The following is a 20,378-nucleotide window of genomic DNA, read 5'->3' as shown; positions in this document are numbered from 1 at the left end:
CATCACTTGTAAAAAAAATCAATAAAAATCTATATACTTCTCTGATACACTACTGAATTAATAAATTAATCAGTAATTAATTACAATTCATTAAAAAAAAGTAAAACAGTCGTACTTTACCTATAATAATCAAACTGTGCCATATAATAACAAATAATACAACTACTAGTTTCAACTTGGAGTGAGTTGGAACAAGACAAATAGTCACACCTCGGTGGAATAGGATGGGTGATGATCACTTAAGGTATCAAGTGAGGATCCATGTCTTCTGTTGGTGTGAGGTGGAAACAGAGAAGATGATCTATAATTCATGCAGCGTCTCGGTGTAGACATTAGTGCCAGAGTGAACAGATACTGAGGGACAGGGTGTGGCAGGTGCAGCAGCCACGCTTCACAGCAGGGACTCACGTTTTCACTGCAGAACAGCATGGATACTCCTCACAACTCTGCACACTGAGCTGAGCTTTTTTCTCTTTTTTTCTCCTTTCAGGACATGGACCTGATTGACATACTCTGGAAGCAAGACATTGATTTGGGCGCCTGCAGAGAGGTGTTCGACTACAACCATCGTCAGAAGGAGCATGAGCTGCAGAGGCAGAGGGAGCTGGAGGAAGAGAAAAGGCTGCATCTGCTGAGGGAGCAGGAGAAGGCACTGCTCGCTCAGCTGCAGCTTGATGAGGAGACTGGAGAATACATTCCCCGTGCACAGCCGGGCGCCCAGCTCCAGTTGCCCATCCCACCTCTGGAGGTCACACAAGTAAACACTTCTTATTCCTTCATGACATAGAAGATGGACCACACCCACCAACATTTGATAGGCTGCAGATTGTAGCTAGGTAACAAGATGATCCTGTATAATTAGGGAAACACAGAGGAGGTTGTAGATTTGCATGGGTAGAATGTAAAACCGTAGTGCTATAAAAATCAATCTTCGAGGGGTTGAGTTAATAACTTTTGTCTTAACCTCTTTTGCAGAATGTCAGCTTCACAGACGAGAGCAGCGACCAGGCCATGTTTTTTGACGATTATTTAGAGCTACTGGCGGAGACATTTCCTGTCGCGGAAGTTGAGGTAAGAGTGTTGACCAACTTATTTTCATATTTTTAACATAATCGCAAGCTGCGACATAACACTCTATATGTCTCTGCCTTATAGAACATCCCAGTTTCTCTGGACACAACTCTTGCAGTGCCCAGCAGCAGCAACATTTTGATGTCTCCAGAGCAAATGCCTCTGCCACCAGATTCCCTCACCCCAGGTCCACTGCCTCCACCACTAACACCACTCCCTGCACCGAGGATGAGCCCTGATTTGGAACAGGCCTGGATGGAGCTTTTGTCCCTTCCTGAACTGCAGGTATACAGGGATTCTTTTGCCTTCAATAGTAGGATGGTTTTTGTCTGGCTGAACAAACAGCCAAAGAATGCACGAACCACAAGAGCCCAGTGTTAGAGGACAAAAGGTCTTTTTTGTTTGACCTATGAGAATAAGATCTCAAATATGTACTGCTCATACCGTTGGGATCTGTTCTCACGTGTGAGGTTAGACAAAAAATGATGAATGTTGTTTTTGTTCTTTTTCAAAAGCATTAGTTATTTGCATGCATCTTATGAACAAAAAACAGTCACATAGGTATTAAAAGTTAGGAAGTCAGATTAGGAAGAAAAACTTGTTCTTCAGGTCGCTTATCTCAACATGCATGTCTGTCTAGCAGGAACCAACCATATGTTAGAGCCAATTTTTATGGACTTGTCAATAGGGAGTCTTGCATTGAAAAATGAGTTGAATGTACACGGAAAAACTATATTTTTTATACATTTAAGCCTGTTTGACCATAGGAAAAATCCAAGTGTTTGTGCAGTAAGCTAGTTTGCTACAGTAACATGCTACATCTACCTTTTTGTCTTGGCTTCACCAGCAACTAATTTGTCTTTGTAAAAATTTCTACAAAGAAAACATAAATAACCAAGGATTTTTAAAAATAATCTTTGGTTTAATTTTTATTTCTACTCTAAACAGTTTTAGGCATTGAATAAGGTTTTACTCTTTAAACTTCAAAGTTTAACACCATTATGTCTTCAAGTTATCTGTTGAGTGTCAAACCTGTGAAAGACATGTGAAGCTACGGTATGTTGTCTTAATGTGGGTTATCAGTTTAGTTTCAAGGCTGTCCGTATTTGCTTAAGCACATGATGTAACGCGTTATGTTGACATCACGGTGTTTTGAAGTGAAGGGTATGGGCCAAACATCTTAACGTTAGCATGCCTGCGCTACTTACTCTGCGACGCAGCTGATAAAGATGCACGTTTTCAGTTTTCAGAAGCTGTTTTAATGTGATAAGGTGGTCACTCCACAGCAACACCAACACAGGCTGACAGTTGTGATTTCTGCCGATTCAGTGAATGTTTCGTTATTACTGTACATTAGTACAGGAAATCTTGCAATGCTACAGTCTGTTGGTTACCAGGTGGAACCTTACAAGGCTATACTGTATAAATCAAAGCTCTTTGACTGTAGCTTTATTGTACAGGTTAAAGAGATTTGGCTTGGCAAAAATGCAACAAGGCAACCTGGTTCATGCAACAGGATTTTAAGAAGCCTTTCACATGCTTTTAAAACCATAATCAGGGCTAAACAATGTACATACATAATTGCCCTAATGTCAATAATAACTCTCTGTGCTATTTTCCTTTTAGCAATGCCTGAACATGCAAATGGAAGACACGCTGGAGACCAACTCTTACCCTCTTCCAAACAACCCTGAAGTCCAGAATCCAAACTTTTACGCCATGGCCAATATCCCAGAGGGGGAAATAAACAGTTCAGTTGTTTGTCCGGAGTTTATTGGTACATTTGATGGCTCTGTTTCTAGCATGTCCCCACCAAACAATTTCGTCCAGATGGATAGTGAAACTCCCCAGTTAAATTCTAACTTCAGTTCTGAGAACATCTGTGACATATTCTACCCCCCAGTCAGTCTGGAAGGGAGCAGCAGTCAGCAGGGCCTGGAAGGAAATCAAAGTCCAACCACATCTGAAATCTCTAACAAGTCTTCCTTCACACACATGGAGCTCTACAGCCTGTCACCAGGAGAATCATTTGACAGTGGCAACAGCAATCCAGGCTCTGAGATGCCAGACTCAGATTCTGGACTGTCCTCCAACACAAGTCGAAATTCAAGTTCCCCGACTAAATCCGCATATGGGGACGGGTCGTTTGGATATAGTGATTCTGACATGGAGGAGCTGGACCACAATCCCGGAAGTGCAGAGTCTGACTACTCTGAGATGTTCTCCTTAAATTTCCAACCTGATGATCTAGATACTCCACTGTCTATATCCACATCAGTGGGGCAGCCCCAACAGCAAAACAAGGAGCCCAAACAATACCAGATGGAATTAGCAGAAGAGAATGGCCATAGCAATGCTCCCTTCACCAAAGACAAGAACAAGAAACGCTTTTATGTGCGTCTCCCAAGAGACGAGCAAAGGGCCAAGGCTCTCAAAATCCCCATGAGCGTTGATATGATAATCAATCTGCCTGTTGATGATTTCAACGAGATGATGTCCAAGCACCAACTTAATGATGCCCAGCTGGCTCTGGTCCGCGACATACGCCGGCGTGGAAAGAACAAAGTGGCTGCACAGAACTGTCGCAAACGTAAAATGGAGAACATTCTGGGTCTGGAGGGTGAGCTGGACTCACTGAAGGACGAAAAGGAGCGTCTGCTGAGCGAGAAGCGCCAGAATGCCACTAGTCTGAAAGAAATGAAGCAGCAGCTCAACAGCTTGTACCTGGAGGTCTTCAGCATGTTGAGAGACGAGCAGGGGAACTCCTACTCCCCGTCTGAATACTCCCTGCAGCAGTCCACCAACGGCAGCATCTTCCTGGTCCCACGCATTAAAAAGACTTTGAAGAGCAAAGACAACCACTTACATTAACATGGTACTGCATTAACTTAGTAATGTAATACTATGCAATTAGCTAGTAGTCGCTCAGCTTTTTGGCTTTAGTAGCTCAGCAGAACTACTGTATAGTTTTTCGTTTACTTCTCCCAAATGTGTAATTATTTTTGATATTTTACTTTTGTACTCCTGATTCTTTAACCAATATTGTTGTAAATATAATCTTTTACTTGCAGTTCAGATTTATAAAACCTGTTACATGGTGTGCGTGTATATAAATATTGTATATATCACATTTCTCTATGCTAATGATTGTTTCAATCATTGCTTATATTTTGTATCTTTGGCATCATGATTTTCCTGTTCTTTTTTAAATGTTCCTGCTTTGAAATAAAGTATTCTGTAGCTACACGGTCTGATATTTCTCCACTGTTAGGTAAACTCTGACCACAGATGGTAACCAGATGGATATATAACATACAGTGATTATGTAACTCACCACATGTTCCAGTTGGGTTTTGAGACAAAGGCTTTAGAAATAAAAATCTGTATAAAGGTAACTCGTGTTGAAACCTGCTGCCCTAGTCTACTTGGGTTTTGTTGGAGGAAGTTTGTACAGTAACCTAAATCCTTTAATACTGTGAAACTGCAATGGTGGATGAAATCACGTCAAATGCATTCATTATGTCAAACACCAAAGAGCCCTGTTGAGCAACAGGCACAGTGTAAAAGCAGGGTGTGGAACTGTATTGAGGACTAGTGGAAAAATGCCAGTTAAATGTCCAACACCATTCTCATGATTGACATGTGTAACACAGCCGTTCAACACATTACAAGTAGCAAATTTGATAGGAAAAAAATAGGAGACTTAGGAGCACACATATAAACTTCATTGTAGTTCGGAACATATGTAATGTTAATTTAGGTGTATTGCAGAAAGACAACAAAAAACAATGGTTGTGTAATAGATTACATGCAGGCTAGCTAAGTTAGTAGAGGTACCATAAAGATGCAAAAGTAAAAACAAGCTATATAATAAAATCGTAAGCAAAAAAAAAAAGGCATAGAAATTAAAGCAAAGTATAATAATAAAAAGGATACTAAAATATTTGTGAATAAATGCCTGTGGTACCACAAATGATATAGAATTAGCTGAAGAAAACTTAGCTAAGCTAGGTAAATGATGTGGCTTCATTTGTTCAAGTTAACAAAAATGTTACAAATACAAAAATATTTTTTCAGCATTGATGATTCAAGCTGATGATTCTTCCTGTAACAAGCTGGTGCTTCACAACTAGCTTGAACACAAAATAAATGAAACCTGAGGAGTTGTAACAAAACCCAGTAAAAACTCATTAAATAAAAACAGTAAATAGACAAGTTTAAAATGCAACTACAAATACCCAGCATCTATTGTGTATGTATAGGTGAATGTAAATAGACTACACCCAAGCAACCCAATTACCAAAGTTCCTGAGGAAGAAAGTTAAACAATAATAAAAAAAAGTAAAAAAAAAATACTAGTCAACTGATAAACGGGTTATCAAAGTAACATAAATACTTTTGTATATAATATAATATATTATAACAGGCCAAAGTTACTTCAAATTATGCAAAATCAAATCAAATCAAAACCCCAGAACAAAAATGTTAGCTGTTAGTTATTTGAGTTGGCCCAAAAGACTATTTTTTTAATCACCCCCAAAACTGTTACTTGTAAAAAACTTTAAGCACATTGTCCTGAAACCATTAAAATGTCACAGGAACAAAACCACCTTGTCCAACAGTTAAGACAGCACTGTGGATTTACGGCCTTGTGGTTTGGTAGAGTCAAAGGTAAAGTACCTCGATAATAACTTTGATCCAAATGCACTTTTACACAGTCAGCACCCTTTGATTCTACAGTGGGTGTGTCAAACTAATGTGCTGGGCAGGGCTGGATCAAGAAAACCAAACATCCACAACCTCTGACACTGATAACAGTTGTGCCACTCCACAGATAACAAATATTTGTGCTTCGTGATGCGCTTTCAAGTACTTAATAGTAATCAGAAACATCATGAAAAAAAACTCTTTATTCAGAATACACAATACAAATAGGCAACAGGTCAAGTTAGTGACAGCGGTGAGACAAGAACAGATCACTAGGTTGTTTGTCCACATTCCTCTTATGAAATACAAGCGCTTTGGCTGGAAGACATTATCACACCTGTTTTTTTTAAACGACAACCTTTTGACTTGGATCTTAAAGGTAATCTTGTCAATTATGTAAAATCACACAATATAAGTTAATATTTAACTATGTAAAAGTAGTTCATGTTGGTAACATTATAAACTTAGGGACACAAGTCCTAAAATTCTCAAACATACTATGTAAAGATCAGTTAGTTTAGAGGGAGAACAGGAGGGAAACCATGAAAGCAAAAGTTTCCTTTGACCTTTGAACTTACTTCTGAACTTTGTGGGGGTAGACCAAAGGGGACGGAGAAAAAAAAAACCCCAAAAAAACATCCCAGTCAACTCTTCCTGAAGACAACATCCTGTATTTACACACGGGGTAGAGCTACACTAATAAGTTAGCTCTACATTTTAAATGTAATGTTCCTTTGGTTGTTCCAGATACAGTAGACAAAAATATACTACATTTCACCATGTTCACTGCAGTGCACATGATCATAAACCATCAAGTATAATGGAAGTTTTGATTTTTCTTTCTAACATTTCAAGACATTAAACAATGCAAGTACTTCTCACCCAGAGCAGTCAAAACAAACTGAGTCCAGTCCAGGCCTCCTCTCTACTCAAGTCCAGGTTCAAGTCAAGTCTCAAAGACTACAAGTCATTGTATAAAAGGCTATTTCATGACCTAAGATGTAAAATAATGTGGCAGAGTGTTAATTATCTTCACTCCTCCATTTCCCCATATTGCCTGCTCTCCTCTCCAGTAACACCAACCATGTTTAAGTCTTCACTACATCCATAAATCTCCTCTGGGGTCTTCCTCTTTTCCTCTTCCCTGGCAACTCTATCAAATCAACAACTATCAAATTTTGTCCACAATCTCCACTATCTCTCTAACTTTATCTCATAACTTCAAAACCTTCAGTGACCCTTTGAGCAGCTAATTTCTAAGGCCATACCTTAACATTTTAAACTCTACCTCTTCTAGCTCCCTCTTCTTTTTTTTTATAGCAGGTATTATTTCTCCTTATAAACTTCTTCGATGACAATTACCTCCGATACTGCTGATCATCATACCTCTTCACTCTAGATAAAAACCTCCCAATGTCAAGGTTTCTTCCACCTGCTAACTACCTTTACCAGATTACAGTGTCATCTGCAAAACATCATGACTACCAGAGTGTACCTTCATCTATCGACATTTCAATAACCATAGCAAATAAGAAAGGGTCACCCTCCCCGTCAGCACCTCAGTTTCTCCCTATGTATCTAGTATCATCTGTGTGTTGTTTTGCTTAATAACAGTCCAAGTCCTTATTTCAATAATCAAAGTCATGCTGGCTTAGATTGGTGTTGTCAAGGTTACCAAGGTTGAACTTCACTGATGCCACACTGAGAAAATGTTTGAACTCTAACTGAATAATAATACAACTCACCATAATATTATACTCCACACACACATATAGAATTTGCTTTGTGTGGCAGGATCAGATAAAAATGAAACATTGCTATAAATCCACAGTTAGCGTAGAACTGTGAATGCAGCTTTATTTGAGGGGTTCCTCTTCAGACATCTAAATGTGTACATTTGTCGAGTAATTGAGAGAGAACAGCTATTTTTCCAAAAATATAAAAGAATATTTTGTAAATATTTTAACATGTATTTTTGTTCTCTGCAACCCTTGATCATATGACCGATGGTTGGTTCAGGGCCATTGGTCTAAGACCCCTGTGACTAAAGGTAGTGTCTTAGTTATAGACTGGTGTCAAAGAGAAATACTTCTGCAGGTGTTCATGCTCAACTAAACTTAACAAACAAAAATCCCCACAACACGTTATATTACAATAGGTGCAGCCATGGTTAATATTTTGTAATAAAAAAGGCTTACCCATCCAGAACCTCGTTATCAGGTCTTAACAGATTTGCAGCAAGGAGAGAATGCCTCTTTCCACATCTGTAAATCAAGCAAAGTGGTTACTTTTGCCTGCTCCATCTTCCGAGGTCATCTGATTGTGAAATATTTCCTTTTCTCCTCAATTTCTGAAATCTATCTGGTGCAGGTAAAAACTGACTGATCAGGAACTCCAAAGTGTCCAGGAACTAGTCTTTCTTCGCTAGCGCCAGCTGCTGGAGAGTCTTAGCTAGCCTGGACAGTAGGACAAGACGCTCACTACCAGGCACGACACTGCAAGCTTCCTCCATGGGCGTTGTGCTCGATGCTGCCTTCGCTCCCTCTCTCTTTTCTCAAAATGCTGACTGGTCCACTGTGCTGGGTCTGAAGGCGTCCTGTCTGACAGTCATCTGAAATCTTCCACACTAGTGACACTGAGGGCAAAACTGCAGGTGTTTGAGGGACTGGCAAAGGTCCTAGAACTAACCAAAACTGGGACAACCTTGTAAAAACCTCCTGACAGACTTTCTCAACTTCAGTCACAAGAATCAGACAAGAGATTTAACAACTCATCAGGTCTTGTTTTGTTTTTGTTTTTCTCAACGAATAATGCACTGAACCTCAGCAGTCTTTACTCCACAACTTTATTCATTCGTTTTCTATGAATCAAAATATTAGAACAATCTAGAATTTGATTTACGAAAACAATATGAGCGTAATTCCCTTGTTACTAATCCAAACTTATTATATTTTTGGTGACACGAGCACTGCCAAAGATTTACATAAAGTACTTCACATACAAAAACAGAAAATCAAAATACACTTGTAAAATCATGGTGAATCATGTTAGTATGTCATAAAGCGAGGTTCTAGCTTTTCCAACTATGCACTGTGACAGGAACCAGCTTAAAGGATAAAAAAAGGATTTGACTGGCAGAAAATCCACCAATATATAAATGAAAACAATAGGAAGTAACTTCTGATTAAAAAACTCGTTATCACTGATCTTATAGGCACAATATAGACACTCAGACGGACAAAGGGAAGTATTCTATGTGAGTTAACATCTATTACAATTAGGGAGGGCGTCATCTGCACTTAAGTCTTGTGTATACAGTCCTTCTTGCTGCAGTTAAGTCTCACTCTTGTGTCCCTCTAATGCTTTCAGATGACTGCCTTAAAGTACCCTGCAGCTGTCCTGACATTTCCTTTGCTCACCTCCTCGACTCTCCTGCTAAGAACTGAAGCCTGTTGAATGGATACAGGATAAAACAAATAGTTATTCTGCACTTTCATAAGCTCACTCTGTACTGGTGCTAACAGAGTGCGATGCAGGAAAAGAAAGGAAACTCACTGAAATGTGTCATATTTCAATACCGCCTCGAACCGTAGCCTCCGCCTCCACCGCCACCAGAGCCGTATCCACCTACAGTAAAGGGTTGGACAACAAAATGTCTCTTTACTTAGTTCTAAAGAAATGGGAGCGTCAGTCATAGCGTTAAACTCACCACCATAGGGTCCACCAGAGTTCCTCCCACCAAAGTTGTTTCCCTTCATGGGCCCATAGCTGGACTGGTTTCCACCATAGTTTCCAAAGTCATTGTAATTACTACCTCCTCCATAACCTGGAGATGCAGAGGTCAATCTTACAACATGGTTTGGTTCCAGCTGTCCACTAACATCACTTTATATGTTTATTTTATAGTCAAGTTAGTTTGTTTTTACCTCCTCCACTGCCTCCATAACCTCCATCACAATTACCACCAAATCCTCCTCCCTGGTTGCCATAACCTGGACCACCCCCACCTCCACCTCCGTAGCCCCCTCTGCCTCCTCCGTAACCTGGACCTCCGCCATAATTTCCTCCAGGACCTATTTTGGTTAAGTGCACCAGCATTTTTAAATTTTGAGTTGTCATTTGTTTTATGCATGTTTCAAAAATGTCTGTTATTTTACAACAACTCACCATTGTCAAAGTCATCTCCATAACCCCCTCTGCCGCCTCCGTATCCACCTGGTCACAAAAATAGGGTTTAATGTCTTATTAGTTGGTTTTGTATAAAACAATGTATTGTTTCTCCAACAACATTTTAGCAAAATCATGCATCATTGTGAAATATGATGACAAAATATACATTTTTATCACTACCATTTTATCTAGAGTAACTAAAATTACACAAAAACAAAATTATTTAGAGATGTAGAGGCACATACATTATTATCTACATAATAACAATTCTTCTTTAAGGTCTAGACCAAGTGTAAGCAAAGTACTGGGTCTCAGTTTTACATGTCTCCTGTGAGTAAATGCAACTCCCACTCTGTACTAAATCACCAAGCATGTATAAGGCTATAAGGTTTAAAAACAAAAAAAAAAAAAAAAACAAAAAAAAAAAAAAAAATTTAAAGCGCCACATCTGAAATTACAGCTGTTGTTGAATGTTTTAGGACAATTAATACTGGGTCTACAGAAGTACTTCGAAACTGACACAAACAAATGAAAATAATTAACGCCACGTAAAAGTGCAGTCAAAGCTTTGAACACTTAATCAAGTGTACAAATGTTACTTACCTCGGCCAAAGTTACCACCACCTCCAAAATTATTATTCCTCCCCATGAAGTTCCCAGAACCTCCACTTCTTCCTGCTCAAAAGAATGAGACAATTTTAGGTTGTGATAAAAACACAATTATTGATCCCATATGAGCATGGACACACATACAAGAACTCACCCCTGTTGTTATTAACGGCACTCATTTCCTGTTTGGAGAGCGCTTTTCTCACCTCACAGTTGTGCTTGTTGATTGAGTGGTATTTCTGAGCTGTAAGCCAAATAGGGACAAAATAGTTTCACAAGTAATTACTTTAAAGCAAACACGCTGGTCTTAATTCAGAGTCAAACTCATTTTGGCATCAAGAAACAAACAATCCTTGATTCTAGACTCTTATTCTTCATCAGAGATTGAGACTCACATGTCCTTATAAAATGTCAAACAGATTTGCATAAAATTAAATAGTAATATTTCAGTGACACCAATACATTCCCACATGTGCAGTAGAGCAAAAACAACATCATGACTAATGTATTAGCTGCACAAGAAGTCTTACATACCAACAATTTTATCCACAGTGTCGTGATCATCAAAAGTAACAAAGCAGAAGCCTCTCTTCTTTCCAGTGGCGCGCTCCTCCATGATGTCAATTGACTCAATCATTCCATATTTTTCAAAATATTCCCGGATGTGGTACTCTTCAGTGTCCTCCTTTATTCCACCAACAAAGATCTTCTTTACGGTCAGGTGGGCGCCTGGTCTATTGGAGTCCTGAAACAAAATGCATCGGTGAAGAATAGACACAAGATAAAAGCAACCACTCTGTTGGATCTGGGACTCGTTTACCTCTCTGGAGACGGCCCTCTTAGGTTCGACAACACGACCATCAACTTTGTGAGGCCTTGCTTTCATGGCCTCATCGACTTCCCTTACAGAAGAGTATGTTACGAAGCCAAACCCTCTCGACCGCTTGCTGCCAGGATCTCTCATCACCTAAAGACAAATTGTGACGTTATGGTAATGACAATGTGTTCAGCAGTGTGATTCTATATTACATGAAATGACAGAAGGCCTACATACCACACAGTCTGTAAGGCTTCCCCATTTTTCAAAATGGGATCGTAAACTCTCCTCCGTGGTTTCAAAACTCAGACCACCAATAAAAAGCTTCCTGAGTTGCTCAGGCTCCTTGCAGTTATGGTCCTACAAAGGCACATCAAGTTATTTAAAGACACTTACATAGAGTAAAATTATTTTTAAAAAGTTTACAGTGCAATGACCTAACTGTTTCATACTACTCTTAAATGTTATTTGTATTATTTTAAAAAGTATTTAACCAAATATTAAGACCTTCGCGTATTTCAGCTTCTTAAATTTTAATGTCCTGACTTATTTGCTTTGTTTAAAGATGTTTTTTTCCTATTCACCAAGTGATATTTTCCAACACTTAAAAATACACAAGACCACCTTTTTTGGTATAGATGATTTGTAAGAAATTCAATTGCTTTAGACAAAACCCTAAAATGATTGTGTCCATAAGTCTATGGGAGTGAACTTGTTTATCTCAAAAGAGCAAAGAGAACAGTACATGTACGATAAAGATGTTGAAATAAAATAGATATACTTCTGGTTCTTAATTTTGACATAAATGGTTCATAACAATAAATGCAAATATATAAATATTTCAACTTCATCAGTGTCAGTGGGGTGAGATTCAGTAATATAATTGCAACCATATGTTACAGTATACCTTATTAACAGGACACCTAAAGATGAATGATTGAAATAGGTGAGAATGATTTTTATTGTTTTCATATGAAAAGTGATCTTTTATGGCTTTCATCTTAATAATTAAAAAGCTTTGAGCTGCGGGACGTAAAGGTTTGTACCCATATTGTCAATATGCATTTCATTATTTGAACTAGTGGCAGCTGCGAATCATTGTTTATTTACCACAAAAACGGTTCTATAACTTAACTAGCTTGTAACACGATTGGTCTCAAAAACAAAAACCCATGTATCTTGCATGTTCTGGCTCAACATAATGCATCATTGTTTACCATTTAACTATATACGTCGTAGTTTTGAATAAATACATCCATGTTGTATATTGTAGGCTGCTTATTGTAGCTCCTAATCGAGCCCCATCGTCGTTAGTATTGTCGGACGAGGCTCACTGTGAATTAATAGCATTTATTTTCAAAAGTTACTATTTACTTTATTTATTTACTATTATTTGAAATCGCCAAGCTACTGCTAACATTCGAAAGCTAACACAAACAGCGCTAGCTTTTCGAAACCACTGTTAACTTAAGAAAACAAAATCTCCTCCCTCAAAGATGTTGCATGCTATTATTGATCAATTACAGTCTCTCCCTGGTAGTCCTAATTTTTATCTTAAATTTAAAGAATTCACGAAATCAAAAAAGTCAGGTACCCGCAGCTACTTTTGGCAGCCATTAGCTTTAGCAGCGGGTGCTGTCGACGTGAGCAGCGCTGACCCTCAAGCAACCAACAAAAACGAATATTTAGAGACATAAGACCGTAAAATATCGTCAATATTGCATGTAAGACACCTGGGCTCTGGTGCATTACTATGCCAGGGTTTAATTTGCACAGCAGTCAGGTCCAGCTTACCTCCATTTTGCAGTTGACCGCAAACGTAACGCGCAGCTGTAGACCCGTCACGTGACGCGGAAACCGAGTGCAGAAGGGGGTGAAGGACAATCCACCTTTTTAATCACATAAAATACAACAACGACTGTCGCGTGTCGCACGTGTAGTGTACACACATCACCACATGATGACTTCGTTTCTGTCTTTGGATTTGATAGAATTATTTTGTCCGTCTTTAATGTCTCAGTGCTTTTTTTAAGGCGATAGGTTGTGCCATCTACCGGCGAAATTCTGCAACTGCGATACCTTCTAAGAATTAAACAATTGGTTTACTGACATTAAATCTACTCTGTAATACAATATACAGTAAAGTAAATGTTTATTTTATCACGGTAACTTAACGTTTCTTTAAATATTATAGTGAATAACATTCAGGGCAACGTCACCAACGCAGTGCAAAACACACTAGATAGCTTAACTGATTTGTTGTGTATTTTAATAAATTAAGTATGGCTTTAAATAGTAAAATTATGGAAGGTTCAGAGATTTTTTTTCTGTCACATCTCTTTAAAACCTGGCATCCCCTGATGTAGTTGTATTTTTAGAAATACGTCACTGTGTTTTTATTTTAAGACGGGTTACCCTGAAAAAGATGTATGACCTTTGAGACACGTTGCTGAGCATTGTTGAGGCTGACCCGCATCTCCAAATATATGGTTGTTTTATGATGTAGACAATGTCTGTCATTAACTTTATTGTACAATGTGTGTGAGAAACTGCAGTTCCAATAAAAGGGTAATATTTTCTCTGACAATGATATTGATGTGTATTTATGATCAGACCAGAGTTCATATTCAAGAGCCAAGTTATACTTTTCTCCTTTTATTTGAGAGTGTTCAGGGATGATAAATATGTTTGTGGGCATAAAAATGGCAACAAACCTGAAACTAATTTTATAAAATTAGTCAAGAAATTAATCAAAACATGCAATCACATTCAAAAACTATCAGCAGCACTATTGCCACAGTGGTCTATTTTTCTTTTTTTTCCCTGATGTGTGATGATGTAAAACCCATATCCCACTTTGCTAATCAGACAATGTCGGACCGTTTGAGGACACTGATGCTGACAATAAAGTGCTATATTTTATCTGTGCATTTGCAATCGACACCTGTTCAGAGACGCCATTGTCACAATTGGCATGTAAGGCTTGTGTTAGCCTCAGTTGTTGAAGCAGAGCAGATGGTCAGGAATATTGTCCAAATGTCATGACAGTTTGGTCCTGTTTGTTTTGGATCAATCAGAAGTTACAATCCCTAGCAGAATTAGAATACATTAGAAAACAGTCATGCAAAACAAACTTGACAGACTGGAATATTTTACTTTTTTTTATTTCTTTAGAGGTTGTTTTGCAACCAGCATGTATTTGAATTAGTCTATTTCCAAAAGTTACTGTATATCTAAAGATAACCAACAATGCTTAAACATTAGCCAGGTGCTAAAATACTAATCTGGAAGAGTCTAAAATAAAAGTTAACCTAAATAAAAAAAATTAAGACAAGGATAAAAAAATGAAAATAAATAAATTAAATAATAAAATAAAAAACCAATTTAGCACAGAAACATTTTTGCTTTTAACACAAATACCAAAACAATAGCTGGAAGGAAACCAGACGAAAGCTAACTAAAGACTAGATACATAGACAGATAGATTTATAGATCGATCTCATTAAACAGCTTATTTATCTAGTCTAAATATAACAACCAACGTGTTAAGTAGACATAAAAATAGCCAAAATTAATGTAATATAAATATGATATAATCTAAGAAAGAAATATAAATAATCTAAATTGCCAATAACTAAGGATAAATTAGCCAAAAATAGCTAATGAGGCAGAAATAGAAAACACACAAAACCAAAACAATATATATTGTCAGGAAATTATAACTGAAAAGTCATATCGTGGCTAGAGGCTAGTCCAGAATAAGACCACAGTTAAATACAGTCAAAGACAAGACTAATGGATAACACTGTATGAGAAATGATCTGAAATGCCCCTGAAACACATGTCACAGGGACAAAAGTCTTGAAAGTGCCTAGTGTTCAGTATCAGCCTCTCGCAGATACAGTTTGACGGATGCTCTGTTTGCACCTCCACTTCAACCTCAGGACAACATGTTTGTTTGCTCGTTGATCACATCCACTCGTCTTTGTACCAAACTGCCCTCTGACACAGAGATACATCACAGGACCCACACACTGCTGCCTGCTACACACACTCTGTGTTTGTGTGGTTCTTTGCCAGCAGCATTTTAGGAAAACAGTCAAAGGTGTTTTTGTTTCTAATATAGTCTTAGCTCATCTTTTAATCTCTTCCTCAACGGTATTTATCACAGCTGCATATGCTCACAGGCCTTCATCTAACGGCTCAGTGCAAGAGGAGCGAGATTTAAATGTAATTAACACTTCATTTACATCAAATCGAGTTGAGAAAAAAAGAGGATAAAATTATTGGTTAACGACACACATAAAGAAGTCATGATTTGCTCTGATTTATATTTACAGCTGCACAATCTCACTGCTGATTGTAATTTTTTTCCCTGACAAGTGAGTGATATAACGATGGGCAGAAATAGAGGGGGATGTCATCCTTGGTGTGAACTAAAAGGAAGCACTTAGAACAGAGATTAAATAATTAATACAGGTTTTATACCCATTTTACACCTCAAAATTATGGTTTGCCATATATCTGAGAAACAGCCACTGAAGAGTAGCATGTCAGCAAAAATTTAATGTACAGTAAATCTTTGTTAGGGAGCAACGGTGGGGCCGCAAATCACGTGTGAGGTGAGGGATGACATGAATATGACCTTTTCCCCCTCTCATCCTTCTCAGGTGGGAAAAACACGGTAGAGAATTACACATACTGTATAGTGTACACTTGTGTATGAAATACTGTGGTGCTGTAACTACTGCATTTATTTAATTATATGTATCAATTTATTTATAGAGAGCAAGGGACTATAATATTCAAGTTTCTGAACATATTTGCCAAACTTGAGAGTATAACCATATTTAACACAAACAGAAACAAAATATTAACATTATTACCAGGTCGACTTCTCCTGATAGGCTGGTCCTTATTTCACATCAACCTTTTTTAAAAAAACCTCAAGATTTAAGTCAGGTCTTCTCATCATACATCCTCTCTGTACACGTACTCTACTCCAGCTGTAGATATGGATTAGTGTTGCTTTTCATAGTATGTTCTCCATTACTGACTAGCAAAAGAAAATAAACCAACATTAGGTGGCGCCACATCACAATGCTCCACAGTTTGTTAAGAATCAAACAAATCACAATGCTTATCAAAAGAGGATTCCAAATCCGCTCAATCTTACATGTCAACACGACTGTAAGCGAATGCAAAAACAAACGAATGATTGTGACTTCATACCTTAAATATGCACTATCTGTAAAAAAACCCAAAACAAACAAACAAGAAAAGCCGTCTTCAGAGCCTCTTTGTCCTCTCTGTGTCCTCTAGATGGCAGCATGGTCCATGGAAAAAAGAAATCTATTTTATTATGGAATTATCTCACCTTATAAATGTCAAATAATATTCCTCACAACTAAATCACTATCTTCCCCCGTGTCTGACTTGGTGGTTATGTGCACTCATCTCAAAACTCTAATTATATCTGATTCTATTTGTTCACATCGTTGATGTCGTTATGAGAAGAGCATTTTTATAATTGGCTTTAACGCTGCTGCATCAGAAATGAACCTTCTTACAGAGATAAAAGTCTGGATTTATTTTCCTTTGACTCACGTGTGTTCACTTTGTCTCAGCATTCGTCACTGTAGCTTTATTTATGACGGCAATGTTGCTCACAAACCCTCTGGTGCCTGCTAGTGCCTGCTGGTGTCCAAGTTGACCTTGTCCAGAGAAAACCTGGACTTGGCTCCATGTCTCCATGTGGGAAACCTGACTGCCATTATCGTAGGGTTGGGACAGACGGACATACGCAAATGGAAACGTGGAGGAAACGGACATTCAGACCAGGGAAACCAGAGAGTCAATTTAGTCAGTGTCCACTACCTTTTCACATGCAAGTACAAAGGCCATCACAAAGGCTGGTGTTGACTGGAATTCCTCTCAGAGGGGATTCAGGGAAAGAACAATTCCCAGCATCTGTTTCCTGTTCTCTTCCATGCAGGAAACTGGATGTAAATCACACCTCATATAAATAGAATCAGAATTCAATTTCACTGAAATATTGACATAGAACTGTAAATTAAAGTTAGGAATTATGTTATTTCTCTTTTTCATATGCCGTAATTTCATATCCACAAAAAGTCGTGTGCTTTATTTTGCCATTCCAAACGTGTTTTTAATGGAACTAATTTCTTCTACCTTGTTTTGGTAATGATATTTATTTTAAAGTTATTTTAATAACTTTGTTATTGGAGAGACTCTTAAAGAACTACTTTACGTCGTTATATTAAAGATCGAATGCATTTCTTTTCAGCAAAGCAGGTCTCAATATTTAAATTCAGGAAGTCCCCCATCCCTCCGTCTCTGTCCTTGTGATCCCATAATTCCTCAGCATCACTTCTTTACACATCCTCTCTGAAATTTGTAGCCATTAAACTCATTAGTTGTGGAAAATGAAGGCATACCGTCAAAAACAAATATAAAGTGTCATCCATAAAGATAGTACATATTGAGAAAAATAAATACAATAATTATAAGGACAACACAGAAAATTAATAAAGTTGTGGTTCTAAAGTGTTTGATTCAATGCCATTTCTCGAAATATATTTTTTCCTGACGGAGTTGACTATGTGTACAATGTTGTAACAATAAAGATAAAAATAAACCAAAGTTATAGTCATATCCTAGCCTTGAAGTCCTGTTGCTCTTCCATAAAAATGTCTGTGTTTCCTGTCTGCTAAACTTCTACAACTATCCTGACCAAACCTCTTTGGATCAGAGAAGGAACAAAATGTTCTTTCTTCTTTCAAAGCAGCAGAAGATGATCCAGGTTCTTGTTGAGCTCCTGCTGCCTGCCAAATCAAAGAAATACAAAAAATAATGAATTTTACATTTTTCTTCTTGGCAACACATGCCCTTCTTGTCTTAGAAATGTCCTAAGTCTTTAGTTGTCATAGTTATTCAATGATTTAGGCTGGGAATTTTTATCGGATGCACCTGTATTTTTCATAATAAAGCCCAAGAAGTGTGTTGTCAAAGATAAACAGTGTTAGAATTGAATTATTTTATTTCAAAAACTATAATATAAACACATTTTAATCTGACATTTTTTAAATTTAATTTGAACTTAGAATTAAATGAGAACATTTAGGTGATATTCACCTAGAATGAGTATTAGTAAATTTGCCTTCAGTGTGGGTCAGCCTTGTTGAACCAAAGTTATTATTATTTTGAATTAAATTATTAAATTATTGTATTTTATTGACAGTATAATTTGTTCTACCCTAAATTCTATGAACATGGATAGGAATGTTGAGAAAAAGGTTAGAAATTTCAAATAATATAATATGAACACTAGCTGTTGCTGAATCCTTCAGTGTATATTTAGCACCACCTAATGGCACAATTACATGTTGTGGCCAAATGTCTCTGAACGTATCGCTCCTGTTCATACATATTAAAACATTAAGTAACCATTAAACAACAAAAGTGTACACAAACGTTTACTTAGCTTGTTCTGCTGAGAGCTACATGCTAATCCAATATGGCCGCCTCTGTAGAGAACAGATAACAAACAACAAATGAGAAAGAAAATATTCAGAGTAAATTTTAACATCTCAGCCCTGTGACCGCGTGAGCATCAATAAATACATCATGTTTGATAAATATGAAATATTAAAGTAATTTTTACATAAATCTCCAGCAGTTGTCCAATCCTAGGCAAACAACAATGGCTGGCAACAAAATCTGTGTTAATGATGCTATAGACTTTTATAGATACTTGTTAACTTGTCAACAGTCCTCTGGATAAAATATTAATTTTACTGCATTTTCAACTAAACAAAAATACCCTTTCAAAGAGAACTTCACTATTATCATGTCCTTTTACTGTCTGCCGTTACACAGGTCGTAACATTTTATGTAGTTTTTTAATAAATCAGAGAGGATTACATTACAGTTATAAAGTTATGATTATTTAATTGTGTCCCGCTTCCCCCTCACGTCAGTGTGGAGTGAGAATGAATGCTGTTTCTTTAATATTTAAGTACTGACTTTCTGTTCCTGTCTGATGTATGGAGACCATCATGGTGTGTGTTGATAACGACAGGTTGAACTCAGAGAATCTTCTTCTTCTTCTGCATATACAACACATAATTAGAGGTTTTTTCGAACCCGCAGTGGGAGCAATAAAGTGCAGCGAGCTGTCTACTTCATCAACCCTTTACTGAAAGAATGATGCCTTGATAGGATTCATATTTGCACGGAATCAATATTCACAAACCAAAATTCTCTGATCTCAAGCAGGTCACTGTGAATTCCCTGTCTGCTTTTAATGTAAAATAGAGGAAGTAGGAGTGATTACAGGGACCAGTCCTCTGTATTGGCCTATTGATGTCCAGAGAAGAGACGTAGATAGTGTGGTGTAATAAAAACCTTTATTTACAGCTCCTCGGTGCAGAGAAACAGAGCAGTGCTGTTTCCCCTCCGGCACTAATTGACTGCCTGCAGCAGGAGAAACATAGACTCTCAGCCCTTCGCTGGTGCACTGCTCTCACATGTAATAATAACCACTATGCTTTTTCTGGATGTACTTCCACTGTCATTGTTCTCTACAGTTATTGTAATAGGGTATTTGTTTTGGTAATACTAGGTTTGTCTAAAAGAATTAGGATACGGGGACAATGTTCCTACAGCGTGCTCCCAGCCTCGGAGAGCTCACATGTGCATCTGTTATTCAGCTGTCTATGGTATATTAGCTGGAAGGTAGATACAGTAGCAAGATGGAGGGATAAATAAACTGCACTTAGAAGATACATGGTACAGACAGACAGTTAGACTGAAAGAGGGGGATTTCATCTGTTAACTGGTGACAGGTTCGCACATTGATATTAGGTTTACAGGTGTATCTACACCTGGATACAAATATTTCTTTGTTTTTTTTTACATTAATAACTTGTCTTTACCTATGAATCAGTGTTTATATATATGATTGTATTTTTCCTATTTGGTT

At 37.7% G+C, this 20,378-nt stretch overlaps 2 protein-coding genes across 5 annotated transcripts in view; one reads left to right on the top strand and one right to left on the bottom strand.

Annotated features, from left to right (window-relative positions):
* The window catches only part of nfe2l2a (nfe2 like bZIP transcription factor 2a), an 8,371-nt gene extending 4,056 nt beyond the window's left edge, over nt 1-4,315 (top strand). The window contains exons 2-5 of one of the 3 annotated variants that reach the window (XM_008328320.3): nt 491-748; nt 976-1,071; nt 1,156-1,356; nt 2,698-4,315. In XM_008328320.3, the coding sequence (XP_008326542.1) occupies nt 491-748; nt 976-1,071; nt 1,156-1,356; nt 2,698-3,942 (1,800 nt within the window). In that variant the 3' untranslated portion in view covers nt 3,943-4,315. Of the gene's footprint in view, nt 1-490; nt 837-975; nt 1,072-1,155; nt 1,357-2,697 lie in introns of those variants that run through there. The other 2 variants (XM_008328318.3, XM_008328321.3) reach the window with 2 other exon arrangements.
* A 1,646-nt stretch (nt 4,316-5,961) lies between these two features.
* On the bottom strand, nt 5,962-13,322 carry hnrnpa3 (heterogeneous nuclear ribonucleoprotein A3). Of its 2 annotated transcripts, none has more exons than XM_017039820.2 (11): nt 13,169-13,322; nt 11,612-11,734; nt 11,378-11,524; nt 11,092-11,302; nt 10,712-10,801; nt 10,552-10,623; nt 9,946-9,993; nt 9,705-9,851; nt 9,488-9,604; nt 9,334-9,405; nt 5,962-8,042 (listed from the first exon to the last, which is right to left on the bottom strand). In XM_017039820.2, exons 1-10 carry the CDS (start codon nt 13,172-13,174, stop codon nt 9,350-9,352), a joined length of 1,017 nt encoding a protein of 338 aa, XP_016895309.1. In that variant the 5' UTR covers nt 13,175-13,322; the 3' UTR covers nt 5,962-8,042; nt 9,334-9,349. The 2 variants fall into 2 exon arrangements, with proteins under 2 accessions (XP_016895309.1, XP_008326539.1); XM_008328317.3 differs by lacking the exon at nt 5,962-8,042 and adding an exon at nt 8,608-9,227 and having other exon boundaries at nt 13,169-13,321.
* Between the last annotated feature and the right edge of the window lie 7,056 nt (nt 13,323-20,378).

This window comes from Cynoglossus semilaevis, chromosome 16, assembly GCF_000523025.1.
Source record: "Cynoglossus semilaevis isolate Cse_v1.0 chromosome 16, Cse_v1.0, whole genome shotgun sequence".
NCBI lineage: Eukaryota > Metazoa > Chordata > Actinopteri > Pleuronectiformes > Cynoglossidae > Cynoglossus > Cynoglossus semilaevis.
Note: the sequence above shows the minus strand (reverse complement) of the source record. Positions and strands in the feature narration are given on the sequence as shown.